This window comes from Hippocampus bargibanti, linkage group LG12, assembly GCF_051943395.1.
Source record: "Hippocampus bargibanti isolate YZ-2025 linkage group LG12, ASM5194339v1, whole genome shotgun sequence".
Classification (NCBI taxonomy): domain Eukaryota; kingdom Metazoa; phylum Chordata; class Actinopteri; order Syngnathiformes; family Syngnathidae; genus Hippocampus; species Hippocampus bargibanti.
In genome coordinates this window covers 10,768,095-10,787,500 of record NC_142745.1, presented here as the reverse complement: position 1 = coordinate 10,787,500, position 19,406 = coordinate 10,768,095, and the positions used below count along the sequence as shown (strand labels likewise).

At 43.8% G+C, this 19,406-nt stretch overlaps 1 protein-coding gene across 1 annotated transcript in view; it reads right to left on the bottom strand.

Moving 5' to 3' along the window:
* Window positions 1–19,406, bottom strand: part of LOC148890441 (ski oncogene-like) — a 66,573-nt gene that overhangs the window by 2,426 nt on the left and 44,741 nt on the right. Inside the window, exons 2-6 of the mRNA XM_089010508.1 lie at window positions 3,870–3,983; window positions 2,722–2,825; window positions 2,389–2,570; window positions 620–900; window positions 313–543 (exon numbers count right to left, since the gene is read on the bottom strand). Of these exons, the coding sequence (XP_088866634.1) occupies window positions 313–543; window positions 620–900; window positions 2,389–2,570; window positions 2,722–2,825; window positions 3,870–3,983 (912 nt within the window). The remainder of the gene's footprint in view (window positions 1–312; window positions 544–619; window positions 901–2,388; window positions 2,571–2,721; window positions 2,826–3,869; window positions 3,984–19,406) is intronic.

Genomic DNA, 19,406 nt, shown 5'->3' with positions numbered 1-19,406 from the left:
AAACATTGAATAAAATATATGCTCTATAAAGATATGTATATGTACAACTGGAGAGAATACCACCCACCTTTGAACGAGATACATTCCGAGCGATTGTTCATAAGGTGAATTTGTTCGTCAATTGATTCAGTGCTATATTTTGTATGGAATGTATGTTTAAGTTAAATACTGAACGGGGAAGTTTAAAACACGAATGCTCTAACAGTCGTAAAATAAATTCACACCTACTTTAGTACGACGACATCTATCCTTGGGTCTTTAGTAAGCCATTATTACTGAAGTTGGCATATTTGCCATCCATAAATGTCTCACCTGGGCAGAGTACTTGACACGGAGTCGCTCGGCCTGGCATTCTTGGTCGCATCCTCGCTGCTGCCTCGTGTGCTCCAATTCGCCCTTGAGTCGGCCACACGCCTCCTCCGCCTCCCTGGATTTCCTCTCCCAGTCCACACGGAGGCGTTCAATCTCCTTGCGCAGGTTCCTCTTGGCCTCCACGGCCTCGCGGAGGCGACCTTTCTTGACCACCTTCACAAACTCCAACTCCTGCCATAAGAATCATTTGTGATTTAATACCTTCTCACATCGATATTGAAATAAGTATAGCATTAAAGATGGCGACCTGCTGAAGGTTGCGTTTCGCCTGTACGGCGGCAGACAGCTTCTCTTCTTGCTTCAACCTCATCTTGACCACCTCCTGTAGGAATTTCTCTCGATCCTCTTTAGTTTCCACACCGGCGAAGAGCGTCTGTCGGAGAACATCCATCTCGGGACAGATGGGCCCTGACAGCCAGGTTGGAGCCTCCTGAGGCAGATAAGTTTCTCCAGTCTGGGGGGTCAAAGATTGAGGGGCCATGCTGCAGGCTGAGGGGGCTGAAGCCAGGACAGATGCCAGCAGAGGTCCTAGAAAAGAAAAAAAAAATCATTTTTTTTCTTTATTTTGTAGTATTTTTAAAGGATACATTTTGACATTACTTTTGTTTATTTGTGGGGTATTTTAGTAAGCTACTTTTTATTTTGCTCCTTTGCTTTTAAATGGCTCTAATTCTTTAAACTTTAAATGTTTACAATGTTTTTCCCATGATGTATGTATGAAATATATATTGAACTCATTCACTGCCAGACCATGTGAAAAAATGTGTCCACTCCAGTGCCAGGGTTTTGGTCATTTTCACTCAAATTCCAGCACCCACAGAATACAGGTAAAACCCGACTTACGACCGGCTTGACTTACGACCACCCGTACTTACGACCACGACCTCTAGACCCTATTTTTAAACATTTAATTCTACTACTGGCATCACAATGCGCTAGCAGGCCGGCAACGCCTACGACAATTTTGGCCAGCCAGCCAACCAGCCAGCATTTCACTCTCGCACGGCAATCGACCGCGCGATGGCACCAGAGGGCGGAGTTTGCGAGTCATTTAGCCTCCGAGTCTCTATTCAACATTTTGAATGGATTTCGACTTACGACCGTTTGGTCAGAACGGAACTTGGTCGTAAATCGGATGTTACCTGTATTGAGTTTTAGGACTACATAATAATTGAACACACTGTTAAAAACCTTAGATTCTCTTCTTTAATCAGAAAAATAAAGAGTTAATTCTTAAGTTATATGGGTCTGGAGTTATCTGAGCTCGAAATAGGGGCAGCTGTACAAAAGGAAAATGCTGCCTTCTCCTGGGAGAGCATTGCCAGAGGTCTGACCAGCGCTTTATCGGCATGTAAGAAAAAAATAACCCCGATCAAATTCGGGAATGCCGCTCCACGCCTATTTTCAATTCCTAAATAAATTCGGGAATGTCAGTGAATGAGTTAATGAGATATAGGAAATAATAACGTAAACAAATCTCAAAATCCCCCTATTTTAAATTGCATTTTCTGTGTAGCTCTTTCTCTTGTTTCTATTTATAATTGTGTTTTATTTATTGTACTCTATTTGTGATTGTATTTTATTTATTATCGTACCTATGCTTGTCTGTGACTGTAAAGTGTCTTGAGAGCTTTGAAAGGTGCTTAAAATAAATATATTATTATTATTGGATTTGCCTTTATTTGTCTCTCAGTGGAGACATTTACATTTCACATTTTACATTATTATTATAATATAATAACATTGCCATTTTATTTCTTATAGTCATAATTGCATTTACTTACATAGTTGTTTATTTTTAGTTTTTACATATTTTAGTCAGTGTTTAAAATAAAAACAGATGCTTCCACTTGGAGGTTACATTCAACTATTAACCACTTGATGACGCCATTGCACAGTCATCATATGAACCAGTTCCAGTGTGCCTCCTTTCGGGTGTTCGACAATTTGAACAGGAAATGACTTTTTTTCAGTATTCGTGAAAATGTCCTCTTTTGTACGATAGAAAGTACTTACGATCATCACAATCATCCACATTGATCTCCCTGTCCGTGTCTATGTCCTCAAGTTGCGGCTGCGTGCCGCCATTCTGCAGTTGTTGGATGTTTGGTGTGCAGCTGGCAGGAGCGCTGTCCTCCGGATGCACCAGAGGGGTTGAAGGAGCTTGTGTCAAAGTCTCCTGACTCTTTAAAGTGGAACTACAAGGGCAACAGATGTGCAGCTTGTGGGTAAATATACAACCCGCCCGAGTTTTTAATCTGGCCCACCATGGCTTCACATTATAAAGCATGCTGCTTGTATGCAGAGCCCCAATTTGAAGCATTTCTGTTCGGATTTCAAACAACTCACCTCCGCGGCTCACTTTGAATTACTGGTTTCTCCCGATCGGATCCTTTTGGAGACCAAGGCCGGAACGCCGAAGGTCTCTGCTTGATCTGGATTTGTTTCAGGTCCTGGAAAACACAACAGCAAGCTCAAATCACATTGAAGAAGAAAAAAAAACGTGACTGACCCGCTCAATTCCACATTAAAAAAATATTATGAAATAACCACTGATGACAATGTCATAACTTCAGATTGGATCCTGTGTGTCACCAATGTGTTTGTATTTAACACAGCAATATGCACATTGCACATTTAGCGCCCTTTAACCAGTGGTAGGCCTTCTCTGCTGGCCTAAAAATACTTGAATCACAGAATAATATGAATTATATTTTGTCCATGAATTCTTATTAAATAATTCCAAATTGTCTTTCAGCTTTCTTTCCTTACTTTTCCCCTGTTGCGCTGCTTCCAAATGTGTGTTTTTCGTATCTAAGCATTTAACCAATCACATTTCAGCCATCATTTGTTACCAGGGTCAGAAATCTATCTGGACGCCTTCACAAGGAGTTCTGCAGGCCCTGGAGCACAAAAATCAATGTCGATGAAACTGTTGCTTTAACCAATCAGATTTCAAGTTGGCACCCTAAGGCCTGCTCCAAGGCGCTGGCAACGTCAGAGTTTTTGCTTGTCACATGATATGCTACTAAATAGCCAATCATAGTATTACTAGCCGCCAGGATAAGCGCATACTGGCGCTCACGGTATCTGTAGCAAGCTGCTTAAGCAAATATATTGTTGTCTTGATTTAATCGTGTTTTTGTCAATCGACAGTGGCTGAAGGAGGAGAAGAAACGTATTTGCTTGCGAAGGCCATATTCAAGACGGACTTTTCAAGAAAACATGGACGTCATTAAGGTTGGACAGTCCGAAGCTAGCAAAAATAGCACATAATATTGCAATTTTATGATGTTATCATGGATCCACACGTTTATTGTAAACATTTGAACAGTTTAATGGCAGTATTTCTTATGTCATAAGTTATTTCTTGGCCAATGGCACCGTCTAGTGAGCAAGAAGTAATATCACACCACACTTGCAGCTGATTGATTCAGACGTAGCACTACTGAAGGCCTAGGAGTGACATGCACGGCCCGCCGCTGCTATTGACAAACCTTGTGCCTGGACTTGGACAATGACTGCAGCCACTCGGCTTTGTGTTCGTCGTCGGCTGATGGAGATGGCAATTTTTCCAGTTTAAGCCGCTTGGATATGACAGGGCTTGGTGACTGCGGGGTGAAGAAGAGGGTGGACAAAAGAGTAGTGAGTGTCAATGGTGAGTGTCATTTCATTCATGAAAACACATGCACGCATATCACATCTGGAACATCCTGTTTACTTGACTGGTAGTCAGTCAACCGTAAGGCACAAAGAGACAAACACGCATTCACACCTACATTCACACCTATGGATGATTTAGAGCTCATAGCTTTAGAATTGCCAACGAAGCTGACATACATGTTTTTGAAAGGAAGTCGGAGAACATGCCAACCCCACCCAGAAAGGCCAGAGGCAAGATTCCAACATCAAACCTCAGAACTGTGAGGCAGGTGTGCTAACACTCATCTCATCATGATGCTGATCCCAATAACAGATGACTACAATGAAAAGCATGTAGCCATGTGTCCCATCGCTGGTTCAGGTATGCAGTGCCAGACCTGACTTAACACCTCCCACTCTGAAGCACAGTCTACTAGACAGACACAGGCACAGAGACGCACACATATACATACACACTCCCACACACACACTCCCACAAGCACATATGCATGTCGACACTCGCACCGACCAAGCGAATCTCACCAAGCTTGGGGTGTAAAAGCTGTGAGACTCGATTCACAGGAAGCTGAGCTTCTCGCTTAGTGCTAAATGAGGTTTGTTGCAAATTTGCATTGGCACACAGGAAGAAGAACAAGCGTAGGGACAGGAACGTCCCCATGTTGGACACGCATGTTGGGCTCACAAAATATTTTAATCGACTCTACTGAGTCCAACTATTTTGTTTTCCTGAAATATCCTCCATCAAAAGAAACTTCATATTTTCAAAAAAGCCACCTGATTTAGGATAAAGCGGTCTGGAAAATTGATGGATGGATATCTATCTATCTTTGTAGCTATCTACACGATCTAGCTATCTATCTACACAATCTACCTACCTACTTCGCTTTCTGTCTGTCTATCTAGCTCACTATCTAGCTCCCTAGCTATCTACCTAGCTACTTATCACCTATCTATTTAGCTATATCGCTACCTATCTATCTTTCTATATAGCTATCTAGGTACCTATCTATCTAGCTATCTGTCTGTCAAGGTACCTATCTATCGAGCTATATATCAAGCTACCTACCTACCTAGCTAGCTAGCTACCTACGTACCTAGCTAGCTACCTAGCTACCTACCTACCTATCTAGCTAACTAACTAGCTAGCTAGCTATCAACAGTAGCTAGCTATCTCGCTGTCTAGCTAGCTGGCTAACAAGCGCAGAGGCTCCTACTAAACTGTTTTACTTTCCATATACGTCAGACTGTCACATTGGTGGTCCATGGTGCAACAAAATTGGGAGATTCTAGTTTGGGAGATGGGAGTGCTTGTCTATAGCTGGAGGCGGAATGTCATGGGAGAGAGTAAGCGAGCGGCAGGCCCGTGCGGGCCTCCACGCCTCGCCAAGGTAAACACATCCTCTTGTATGACAAGTGCGGACTTGCGGACTGAGGAAGTTCTCCGTATCTAAACGTCTGCCATTGCTCACGTAGAACATCCCATACGGCAGCTCCCCGTTGTGTTGCATTTTCTTTTTCGGGGTGCATTGCGCAAGCGTTTTAGGTCAATTAGTTTAATATGCCTGTGACTGTACGCTTAAGAATTTGTGTGGTTTGCGCTCTACCTATCACCGCCTCTACTGGGAGAGGTGGATACCATTATGGCTGCCATCCAGACCATCAGAAATGCACACACACACACACACACCCACACACACACACACACGCACACACACACACACACACACACACACACACACACACACACACACACACACACACACACACACACACACACACACACACACACACACACACACACACACACACACACACACACACACACACACACACACACTAATATTCCACTATTTTCAAAGCACATTACCCTGACTAACCTTCATTACCTTAAGGCATCTCCAACCTCCAAAACCACGACTTCAACACTGACCTTACCTTAACCTTCAAAATAATATGCACCTTCAGATGTGACTGGCCGCACATCACAGAGATTTGTCATAAGGCAAGCAAGTCGCGACATTCAGCGAAGGGGTGGAAGACCTTTAGCAATTGAGTCCTCACCCTAAACTATACATACATATTGATTTATATAGCGCTTCAACCAGGATGCTACCATGGATTCAGTTGCCAATCGGTCAGCATAGCTGTTTGAGATTTTTGTATGGAGTAAAAAACATTATCTTCGGGTCGGGTCAAATATATCGGGTCTAAAATTAGTATCTCTTGTTTCAATTTTGTTGAAGGTATGAAATCATTTTTTTTATACAGACGCTCCCCTACTTACACACATTTGAGTTACGAACAAAGGTACATCCGAACATTTTTGTAGTAACATATGTAGTATTCTCTCCAATTGTACATGTACATATCTCTATATTGCATATATATATATATATATATATATATTTCAGTACAAACCAATACAGGTTACTTGTACAAGCCTTACACACACTTATATAAGCCATAAACATGCATTCCATCCAAAATATAGAACTGAATCAACTTACGAACAAATTCACCTTACAAACGACCAATCGGAACGTATCTCGTTCGTAGATTGGGGAGCGTCTGTATTCAGAATATGATGTCATTTTTAAACAGACGCTCCCCTACTTACAAACATTCAAGTTACGAACAACGGTATATACGACCATTTATGTAGTAACATATGTAGTATTCTCCCCAGTTGTACATGTACATATCTATAAAGTATATATTTTATCAAATGTTTATTTTTCAGTACAAATACAGGTTACTTAAAGGGCAACCGACGTCACTTTTTTGTTTTTTAACTGACATCAGAAAAACGTTTTATAGCATCTAAGATACCCAAAACACACAGTATGATATTTTTATTCAAATGCAAAACACCAATAAAAATGACTTAAAGTGTCCAAAATCTGCAAAAAAATGAGCTGCGAATTTTCAGACATTTCAGGCATTTTCAGAAAGTCCCACCCCCAGTTCGTGACGTCACGCCAAGACGTCTTGCATTGCTGGTGAATCAAAACAATGGCTTCAGATTCAGATAATATGCTTGCTTGTTAAACATCCAGTTAGATTCAAATAGTTCTGAAGAGGAACGCATACATGTTTGCAATCGATTAAAGAATTTATTCCGTGTCATTTTGAGACAAACGGGCGGGGGGGAATGTCTCACCCAAAGAGAGGCAATAAAATGGCCACCGAGCTGTGAGGAATGAATCAGCCCGTTTCCACAGGCTGCTAAATTCTTCAATGGAGCTTGGACTCCCTCTGCTGGTGGCTTTCGGATGTAAAATAAGGTTTTCAAAAAAAAAAAAAAAAAAAAAACAGTACAGCAAAATACATTGACGTGATGGAAGGACCGCTACAATGCGTCTTTTTTACGGTGAACGGCGGTCCTTTTCTGACGTCACGTGAGGACTCGTCACCAACTCAAAAAGAAGGCTTCCTGAATGTTCAGCGCGAGTCTTAAAACGTAAAATATAGCTAGCTATATGTGGTGGAATCTTATTAAAATACGCCCAGTAGAAGTCATTTGAAGCCATTTTACAAATTATGAACACAACTAGTCCGGAGACGTCGGTTGTCCTTTAAACATATTTATATAATAATAATAATATAATAATAATAATAAATGTCATTTATAAACCTTAAACCTGCTTATGTAAGTCATAAACATGCATTCCATACAAAATATAGCACTGAATCAACTTACGAACGAATTCACCTTACAAACGACTGTTTGGAACGTAGCTTGTTTGTAAATTGGGGAGCGTCTGCATTCAGAGTAAAACCCATCCACCCATTGGTTTTTTATTTTGCTTGTTACCATTCGAAAGTAACATATAGACCAACATCCAATTCTCGTTGAGATTCAAACCCAGAATCTCAGAACTAAGAGGCAAGTTGTTGCATACAATTCAAAACAAGCTCTATATTTTTCACACATTTATTATTACTCTGCTTATTCATGCAAAAAATATTTGTCTGGACACTCCGCTCTCGTCTGCCTGATTGATATGCGCGTCTCCTCTACCCGTCTAACCAGTCACCACTTTATACACACGCACACATTTCTCCGAATTCATTCTTTGAACACGGTCTGTACGTCTGCAGCAACAGTTTTCTCACCTGCCCAATGAGTTCAGAGCTGTCAAGCGTGTCACACGGCTCGTTCAACTCTGAGGTTTTTTTTTACTTCTTCAGGCAGGTTTGCTAGACATAATAAAAGCCAAAAGCAGACACCACAAGGGAGCCACACAGCTAAATGTGATGCTGACCTCACAGGCTTCATAGACATAGCTCACCCTGGGAGAGTCATAATATGTCTTGCACCGCATGTCTCAGTGGTTTGATGAGTGAGACCCCCCCCCCCCACCCGGGAAACAGGAAGTAGCATCTGAAAAAACCCACAAAGTGAAAAAAATTGCTATGAATTATGTGTTTTATTTTTGTCTCTAAATACATTGTGTAACCATACCCACTATAAGCCCTACAATGATAAACAGTACTCCTGTCATCTTTTCATCATCATTTGTGAAGCGGAAAGGAGCATGGCAACTGAAACTGAAAAAACTAAAATAAAATACAGCAATTACCGTATTTTCCAGTGTATAAGGCGCACCGGAGTGTAAGGCGCACCCCTAATGAATGGTGTATTTTTATTTTTTTCCATATATAATGCGCACCGGACTATAAACCGCACCTTCAATGAATGAAAAACATTTTCAAAATATAATCCAGTATATGAATATATATACAAGTTTTACAAATATAAGGCACACTATATTATAAGGCCCTACAGTAGAGGCTGGGGTTACGCATGTCTTCTTCTACAGGGGGAAATGGAGTTGGTGGCTGCTGACAGTAGTTGTGAAACCTGTTCTGGCTCAATATGACTTCATATATAAGGTGCACCAGCATATAAGGCGCAGGGTCATCTTTTGAAGAAATTCAAGACTTTTAGGTGTGCTTTATACACTGGAAAATACAGTATGTCTTTCTCAGTTTCTATATTCGGAACTCATTTTCAACAAATGGTAAAGTCCATCCATCCATATTTCGGCAACCTTGTGAGCCAACAGCAGCATGCTAATTTTCAAATAAATATATAGAGAAAGTGAGTGCTTTAAATAATTTTTCTCCACTTTTTTGAGACAAAATAATGTAGGCTTACTCCCTAGCCCCAGATTTAAAAAAATTGCGGACAGTCAACTTTTGCTCTCTTGCCAAGAGGTTGGATGCTAGCTAACAAAATGAACATAAATAGCACTCTGACATTTTGCCTCTGTTGTGTTTATTTTGATAAAGATCTGTGGTCTTGGTTTTTAACAATTACTGTACACAAAACTGGATAGTTTTTGTGTGTCTGTGTGTGTGTGTGTGTGTGTGTGTGTGTGTGTGTGTGTGTGTGTGTGTGTGTGTGTGTGTGTGTGTGTGTGTGTGTGTGTGTGCCTCGACTGGGATCACCACCTTATCGTGGTGAGGCACTTTGCGCGTCTCCGTGACCCCGAGAGCTATGTCGGCTGGAGTCTTGTACTCCTGGCAGGGTCACCCAAGCCGAACAGGTCGGAGGGTAGAGGCCAGACAAAGAGTGATCCCAAATCCGCACCCAGGGGTAGGCGTAGGCGGAGTCCAACAGATCGGACCACCGGCAGCCCCTTGCAACCGCACTCACCTGAAGGTCGTCTCGAGTCTTCACTCTTGCCACTGGAATACAGTGAGTGCGGCCAAGTATGTGGGGGAAGGAATTGCGCGCCCCGTCCCTCACACTAAATCCACTAGTAGCGCAGGTTTCAGCTTCCACCATATAAGTCCACTGGCGATAGGATAAAGTGACGGGGGCAGGTCATGGATGTGACTGGAAGCTTCTAGCTTGAATCCTACACAGGGGCGGTGCAGGATTGATGGTCGTTGCGAAGATGGGATGGAGCAACATTATCCTTCGGCAGCATCCTGTGCGTCTGAGCAGCCCTATTCAGGGTCCGCACTGCTCACCCCTTATAGGGGAAGGGTCTAGAAAAGGTGACCTAAACATTGCTTGTTCCACCACACCTGGGTGGCCCACCGCAGCCACCAAGGCATCCCCCCTCTGCGGTCGAAAACGAAATATAATCAAACCCATGACTATGAACCTGGCTTCCTGGAATGTTCGCACCCTCCTCGATGCTCGAGACGGGATGGAGAGACCTCGAAGACGAACTGCCCTCATCGCACATGAGCTAAGGAGGTACAACATCGATATTGGCGCACTCAGTGAGACTCGGTTCTCAGGCGAGGATTCACTCACAGAAGTTGGTGAAGGTTACACCTTCTTCTGGAAGGGTCTCCCAGAGAATGAGCGAAGACTCCATGGAGTTGGCTTTGCTGTGAAAAGCAGCTTACTCAGTAACATCCCCGAGTCCCCCCAAGGCATCAGTGAACGGCTTATGACCTGGCGTATTCCCCTGGTAAAAGGTCGCTTCGCAACTTTAATCAGCGCCTATGCTCCCACCTTGGATGCTGACGATAACACCAAAGATGCCTTCTACGAGTCCCTGGATGCTACCATATCCAAAATCCCTGCCTCTGATAAACTTGTTCTGATGGGTGACTTCAATGCCCGAGTAGGTACTGATGCCAGGCTCTGGAAACAAGTAATCGGAAGGCACGGGACGGGGAAAATAAACAGCAATGGCCTCCGACTCCTCACTCTGTGCTCTGAGCATCAGTTGATTGTAACTAACACCATCTTTCAGCTGAAAAAGAAATACATCACATCATGGATGCACCCCAGGTCCAAACATTGGCACTTACTGGACTACATCATCACAAGGCAACGAGACCAAAATGATGTCTGCATCACGCGGGCCATGCGTGGGGCTGAATGCTGGACTGATCATCGACTGATCAAGTCCAGGCTCAAGCTGAGAATTCGACCTCCTCATAAGAAACAGCAGCCCCAAAGGCGTCTTAACACCAGGGCCCTGGAGTCCCCAGAATGTGCAGCCAGCTACCGCCACAAGCTGGCAGAGGGACTTGCCAGCCTGGACAACGACACCAGTAACGGTGACCTTGATGTTGAAAGCAGGTGGAAAAAATTGAGGACAACAATTCATCAAGCTGCCTCTGAGACCATCGGCTTCACTCAGAAACGTCATCAAGACTGGTTCGATAACAGCTCAGCTGCCATACAGGAGCTTCTGGTAGCCAAGCGCAAAGCCCATACCACACTTCTCTCCAACCCCCATTCTCCACTTCTCCTCTCTCACTACAAGGCCATCCGTGGTGAAACACAGAAACAGCTGAGGATGATGGAGAACAAGTGGTGGCTCAGCAAGGCCCAAGAAATCCAGAGGCATGCAGACAACAACAACACACACGCCTTCTATGATGCTGTAAAATCCCTGCACGGCCCACGAAGACAACACATTGTCCCAGTTAAATCTGCAGACGGTTCTGTACTACTGAAGGACAAACAGCTAATACTTGAGCGCTGGGCAGAGCACTTTGACTCCCTGCTCAACCAAGTAAACCCTTCAGACACATCTGTCCTTGACTCCCTCCCAGAGCTTCCAACAGTTCCCTCCCTTGATGAACCTCCTCAGTTCACAGAGGTCCTCTCTGCAATCCGGAGCCTTAAAAACAACAAAAGCCCTGGCCCTGATGGACTTCGAGCTGAGGTCTTCAAGAGCGGCGGTTATCTCCTGACACGGAAGCTTTACCACCTCATCTGCAACATCTGGCAAAACGGGACACTTCCTCAGGAATGGAAAGACAGCAACATTGTCACCATTTACAAAAGGAAGGGGGACAAGTCAGTCTGTGGCAACAGCCGTGGCATCTCCCTACTTTCTGTTGCTGGCAAGATTCTTGCAAAAGTAATGCTGTTCCGTCTTACATCGCACATTACCGAAGACATCCTCCCAGAGACACAATGCGGCTTCAGGAAGGATCGAAGCACTCTGGACATGATCTTCGCTGCTCGCCAAGTTCAGGAGAAATGCAAGGAACAAAATAAGGACCTCTATATCACCTTCATTGACCTTACAAAGGCATTTGACACAGTTAACCGTGACATTCTCTGGACCATACTGCAGAAATTTGGCGTCCCCTCCAAATTTCTCGGCATCCTAAAACAGTTCCACAGCGGCATGCAAGCAACTGTACTTGTTGGTGGCCAGCAATCTTCCCCGTTCCCTGTGGAAGTCGGGGTGAAGCAGGGCTGTGTACTGGCCCCTGCTATATTCAACCTGTTCCTGATGGCAGCTACGCTCCTCTTCCATAAGTCCATCCAGGAAGGTGGCGGCGTACAAATCCAATTCCGCCTGGATGGTAACCTGTTTAACATCAGACGCCTACAGGCCAAGACCAAGACCCTGATCAGCGGCATCCACGAGCTACAGTATGCAGATGATTGTGCTCTGCTGGCCCACAGCCCAGCTGCCATGCAAAATGCCCTTGATACCATGTCCTCCGTCTACCGATCACTCGGTCTCGTGATCAATGTAACCAAAACGGAGGTCATGGCAAAAGAGAGTTCTCCAACCCCAGCGTTCACCCTCAGTGGCACACCCCTCAAGGTTGTCCAACAATTCAGCTACCTCGGCAGCATTCTAACACCCTCCTGTCTAATTGATGATGACGTCCAGGCCCGCATCCATCAAGCCTCCAAAGCTTTTGGCAGATTGCGTACTCGTGTGTTCGAAAACAACCACTTAAGAACTCCAACAAAAGTCGCAGTCTACCAAGCAGTGTGTGTGTCCACGCTGCTATATGGCGCAGAAGCCTGGACCGTCTATCGACGCCATGTGAGACGCCTTGATGCATTCCACATCAGGTGCCTCCAACGAATCCTTGGCATCACCTGGCAGGATCGTGTTCCACACACCGACATCCTTCAACGCACTGCCTCCACCAGTATCGAGGCCATACTGGCAAAGAGGCAACTTCGGTGGGTTGGACATGTCATCCGGATGCCTAGCTGCCGCTTGCCTCGACAGGTGCTTTATGGACAACTCTTGTCAGCGAAGAGGAACCCTGGTGGTCCTAAGCTGCGATACAAAGACCAGCTTAAACAGACTCTAAAGAACTGCAACATCAAGCCCAGCGATCTGGAGTCTGCTGCAGCGAACAGGCCACTGTGGCGCTCCTTATGCCACGAAGGGGTGACACAACTTGAAGACAAGCGCACCCAGAGGAGGATCGTGCGGCACGAGCAAAGACACCTTTGTGCTGCTTCAGTACCGCCTCGCCAGCCCGGTCCTGGCCTCACATGTCCTGAATGTGGCAGGATTTGTGGCTCCAGAATCGGGCTTCATAGTCACCTACAGTGGCATCGCCGCCAGCGCCAATAACCACTGTCCAATACCCCACAAAGCAATGGAAGCGACGTCATCCTCGACTTCGATGGACTGCCAAGAGAGAGTGTGTGTGTGTGTGTGTGTGTGTGTGTGTGCGTGTGTGTGTGTGTGTGTGTGTGTGTGTGTGTGTGTGTGTGTGTGTGTGGCATAGTAATAGCAATGAATGACAATCATTGCGCCGCCTATTGTAATGGACGAGAACCCCTGAGCATTGTAAGGGTGTCAAATGATTTTTTTTGTCATGGGTATTACAATTTCCCTTCGAGGGCCGTTATGAATTTTGGGAAACCTTATCAACATTTACTCCCACCGACTTATTACATACATAACACTTTTGAAGCTTTAAAATCAGAAGTCAAGAATAATGAGTTATTGTGGATTATGAATGAAAATTTAAAAAAATGATTTCAGACTTTAGCAAGCATCACGGGCCACATAAAATAACATAGCGGTCGCGATCTGGCCCCGTGCCTTGAGTTTGACACCAGTGTACGAAAGAAAAAAGTAAACAAACAAACAAACTAACTAAAAACATGCTTCACAGATCACAACATCATATTGTAGACTTGCCCCCCCCCCCTCCCCTTCGAGTCCCCTGCTCTCTCCTCAGACTTCCTGTGGACGAGTGAATCCCCTGTGGGAACTGAAGTGGGCCAAGGGGTCCCAAAACACAGAGGAAACAGTGAGCTGCAGGAATGTTTACTTGAAGGCCAAGTACGCCCCACCCCTCCCGCCCTCCCCTTCACTTCTTTAAGACTCCATTCAAGGCATTGGCCTTTTCAATCGGCCATTGTATGACATGGCTTTGAGGTGTTGTAATGAAGCGGCCTTTCAAAGTAAAACTGCGGGCTAAACAGGCACTATAGCCGCCCGGGCGAGAGCAGACATGTTTTTTTTTTAATTAGTGGCGCTCTGCAATTTCAGGGTTAGGCCTCGGATTGCAAATGTGTTGCTTCACCGGAATAGTTTGGGTATGATTTTGTTGGGAGTATAGCGTGAACAGCAGAATGGAAAAACAACAAAGAGCTTAATTGATCGCGGATGTCGTGGTTCGATTAATAAGCCTTGGTAGAAAAGTCAACTTTTCCCAATCATTTTTAATCCGAGGGTAATATTTAACTCATTCACTGCCATTCACAAATTTATTTGGGAATAGAAAATATGACATGAAGCGCCATTCCTGAATTTGTTCGGGGTTTGTTTTTTTCTTGCTTTAGTGTTGATAAAGCTCTGGTTAGACGACCGGGAATGTTTTTCCTTTCCACAAGGGGCAGCATTTTCCCTTTTCCATGTGCTGTTGTTAAAGCGCTCTATAAACCAATATGTATATGTATTGGATTTTGGACAGCCGCCCACATTTCAAGATCATATAACTCCAGACCCATATAATTTAGGAATTAAGTAGTTTTTTTCTGATGAAAGAAGCGCATCTAAGGTTTCTTACGCTGCATTGAATGTATATGTAGTCCTAAAACTCAATATTCTGTGGATCCTGCTATTTGACCAATCTAACTTGTGAAATTCCATGATGTGAAATATATGGATTTTTTTTTTACAAATTTAAGATAAAAAACGTACATTATTTATTAAAAACAAAAACGTGACTAATATTTCAAAACCAACAAAAACTATACTTGTTTTTATTGAACGTCATATTATCCCAACATTCACATGTTGGCTACAAATCGAACTACATTTCCAACAGCACTGATTTGCCAAGCAATGTCATGTGATCACTTGCATCAAGTGATGGCCAAGTGTGCGTGTCAACAAATTAACATGTTCAGTCGCGTGTCTCTTCCCCTCCATGCAAAGTAGTGATGGGAGTTCCGGCTCTTTTTTAGAGAGCCAGTTCTTTTGGCTCAGCTCACTTAAAAGATCTGGCTCTTTCGGCTCCCAAATGGCTCCTCAGTTCTTTTTTTGTTGTTGCTTAAATTAATTTATTCCCAAAAATGTACAATACAGTATATCATTTTTAAAATGTATTTGACTTTATTTATATTCCTGTGGTGTGTGTGTGTGTGTGTGTGTGTGTGTGTGTGTGTGTGTGTGTGTGTGTGTGTGTGTGTGTGTGTGTGTATGTGTGTTTGTCTTCGACCACAGATTTTGACCAATCACGTGCGACTTCAACCGAAGGGGTTGCAGAATCGAATCCCTATTAAGATCGGCTATAGTCGGTCACCTTAAAGAGTCGGCTCTAAGAGCCGCTTCGTTCGCGAACGACACATCACTAATGCAGTCTTTGCCGAAACCATGAGACCGACTCATCGACTTAACATGGGCTCGATCTGACCCAGGTTAAGAAGCATGTGTTCTAGATTTTATCAATCGTCCCAATTTGCAGTCTGAAAGCAAACGAGAAAAGCTTCCCCCATTTGTGTCTTTGCGGAGGAAATGCTTTTGACCTTATTTTGGCATGTCGAAACCAATGACGGGAACTTTGAATGGAAACATTCAGCATCTGTTGCGCCGCATGAAAAAAAAAGAAGCGAACTAAATGAAAGTACCCGAGGAGCTCAACGTGGGTCGGCGCTCATCTGGCGGGACAGAAATAGTCTCCCTCAGCAGAACTTCCTGGGGCAACAACTCTTGCGTATCGTCGCCTTTGCTCCTGTTTTAACAACCGACAAGACACAACAGTTTCGGATAACCCCCCCCCCCGCCGGTGTAATCCCCAGCTCCTCGTGTACTTAGCAGGGCGCTGTCTCTCTCAAGGGCACAGCAACTGGCAAGCTCTCATTCAGGAAGCGTCCTCCCGCTTTTTGGAAAGGCTGACTGTCGTCATGGGATCCCGTTCGCGGTTTACCGGATACGTGCTCTCTATCAATTGGAGGACTTTCCTTTCCATAAAGCTCTCTGTGGTCACCTTGCAACAGCTGGCCCCGTGGTCCGGGGTGTCTAACCACGATAGCCCTGAAACTCTACCCCAACGCCATGCTCCAATTTCACCACTCCTAAGCTTATTCAACAGCAGTTCTACTTTTAGGGCTGCGGTGTTTATGAAGCTGCGCCCGACCATGACAGCCTTGACACAGACACACACACGCGCACAAACGCACACGGAGAGCCTTTGGGGCTTGACACGAGGTCGGCATTACAGCCGTGCTTATTGGATTGTCCTAATTGTCTTTGGGCTTGAAACTGGATGAGATCCCGGGAGTCCGTGAGGAAACACTGCGTCTAAAAAAAAGGTGTGCGATGCGACATAACCTCGAAGTGGGCCTCATGTTTGTATGCGGAAGGGCGGCTTTGAAGCAGCGTCGTCAGAATGAGAAGAAATGAAATCATGGCTATTTCAGGATGTGTCTTGTCAAATTCACTCATTTTATAACCAGCTGAGTTGGGCTGATTGCCAGCCAATCACACTGACATTCTAAAACAACTGAACCACTGAGAACTACAGTGGGCTAACTCAATTTTTGCCATTTTTAAGTCCAGAAATGAATGGAGAAAATGACTATTATGATGTTAACTCATTCACTGCCATTCCCGAATAAATTTAAACGCATGACATGGAGTGCCATTCCCAAATTTGTTTGGGTTTTGGTTTTTCTTGCAAGGGAGAGGTGTGTGTGTGCGGGGGGAGATACATCACTTGTCAGACCTCTGGCAATGTTTTTCCCTCCCACGAGGGGGCAGCATTTGCCTTTTGTTCAGCTGTCTCTATTTCAAACTCAGATAAGTGCAGACCCATATAACTTGGGAATTGCAAAGGTGTCTACTCCAGTGCCAGGGCTTTTGTCATTCTCACTCAAATGGCAGGACCCACAGAATCTTGAGTTTTAGGACTACATAAACATTCAATTCAGCATATTAAAACCTTATACTCTCTTCTTTCATCAGAAAAAAAGTGTTAATTCCAATATTCTATGGGTCTGGAGTTATCTGAGCTTGAAATGGGGGTAGCTGTACAAAATACTGTGCAATATTGATTTATAGCACTTTAACAACAGCTGAAGCTGTAACAAAGCGCTGACATGGACAAAAGGCAAATGTTGCCTGTAACTGCCGCCAATATTGTCATTGGTTACCATGACAACAAAGTTATATGGGTCTGGAGTTGTCTGAGCTTGAAATGGGGGCAGCTGTCCAAAATACAATACAATACAATACATACGGCACATATTGATTTATATAGCACTTTAACAACAGCTAAAGCTGCAACAAAGCGCTAACATGAACAAAAGGCCAATGCTGCCCAATCATGGAAGAAAAAAAAAATATTGCCAGAGGTCTGACCAGCACTTTATCGGCACCCCGCGCAAGAAAAAACAAAAAACAAAACCCGAACAAATTCTGGAATGGCGCTCCATGTCACACTTTTCTATTCCCGAATAAATTCGGAAATGGCAACGAATGAGTTAATACGGTGCGCCGTATTGTTATAAAATTACGGTAGTTACTCCTTTCGCAATATGTCTGTTAGTAGAATGTTTTGGGGGAGGCTTCTATGTCAGCAGCTTCCAGTGTTGAAAGTATCCATAACATGCAAATGTTTAGAAGACAACTAAAAGGTTCATTGATTGAATTAATTTATTTTTAAAGTTTATTTTGAAGGTTTAGACACATTTTCAATCACTCTGTAGTGACCCGTCAACCACACAGCTTGCATCATCTGCTCGAACACAAAATGCTATCTGACAATACAATCAGTCATTTCATTCAATTGGATTTCTGTATAATTTAAAAAAATATATATCTTAAATGGAACCATAACATGGTCATGTTTTACTTTACTTTCAATTAATTAACCCAATTATTTTCCTGATGATTTCGAGCACTTTGCGCTGTTTTTGAGCTCAACCCCTACTGTGACACAATTGAATTGTGAGACGATAACTCGGATTCATTTATGAGCTTTTATATGTACACGTGCACACAAACACACGCGTGCACGCACATACACTTGCAGTTGTTTTTCTGCTTCTTTTCACATTTAGCACACTTGCGATTCAGAAAGCAGCTGCGATGTTAAGGAGGAGGCCGCAGCGGCTGAAGGTTAGCAAGAAAGAGCGGACCAACACTTACATTACTTTTTTACTTTTGTATTCATTCTGCTTTCCGTGTATATTATTGATTTTTTTTAACTCATTCACTGCCATTCACAAATTTATTCGGCAAATGAAAATATGACGTAGAATGCCATTCCCAAATGTGTTTTTTTTGAGTGCCGATAAAGCACTGGCCATGGCCTCTGGCAGTTTTTTCCCTTCCACAAGGAGGCAACATTTTCCTTTTTTTCATGTTAGTGCGTGTTATAGCTTCAGCTGTTGTTAAAGCGCTATATAAACTAATATATATGTTTTGCATTGTGTTTTGGACAGCCACCCTCATTTCAAGCTCATATAACTCCATATCCGTATAACTTAGGAATTAACTAGGCCACAAGAAGAGAGTGTAAGGCAAGGGTGTCAAAGTCATGTTTTGTTCACATTGTAGTTACGGTTTCCTGTCGGGGGCCATTATGAATTTGGGAACGCCCTTAGAATGTTTCATCTCCTCCACATATTCCATACAGAGCAAATTAATGAATAACTAGTTTTCAAAGGTTAAGTCAAGAATAATGACCGTTATTGTGGTTTAAATACAACAATTGGAAATTTTGGTTCGGATTTCAGGCAGCATCATGGCATTTAACAAGCTACATTTGCTTTCGCGGGCCAAAAAGAATGATGTGGTGGGCCAGATTTGGCCCCCGGGCCTTGACTTTGACACCTGTGGTCTAAGGTTTCAATATTCTGTGGGTCCTGGAATTCAAGTGACAATGACAAAAACCCTGGAACTGGAGTGGACACATTTTTGCACATGTCTGGCAGTGAATGCGTTAATGGCTATTCTTTTATCTGGGAATTATTACAAATTTGCTCGAGTGAACACTGCATTTCCCTTCCTCTCATTTTATTTGCACACTTAACATTCTAGACATGCAGACCGTGATGCACTTGTACGAAGGTGCATGTGCGTGCCGCCACAGAACTTGATGTCGGTTGGCGCAACAGTGCCAACGTCATTTTGGCTGTGCAAGCAAGCTTAATCCCCTGACAT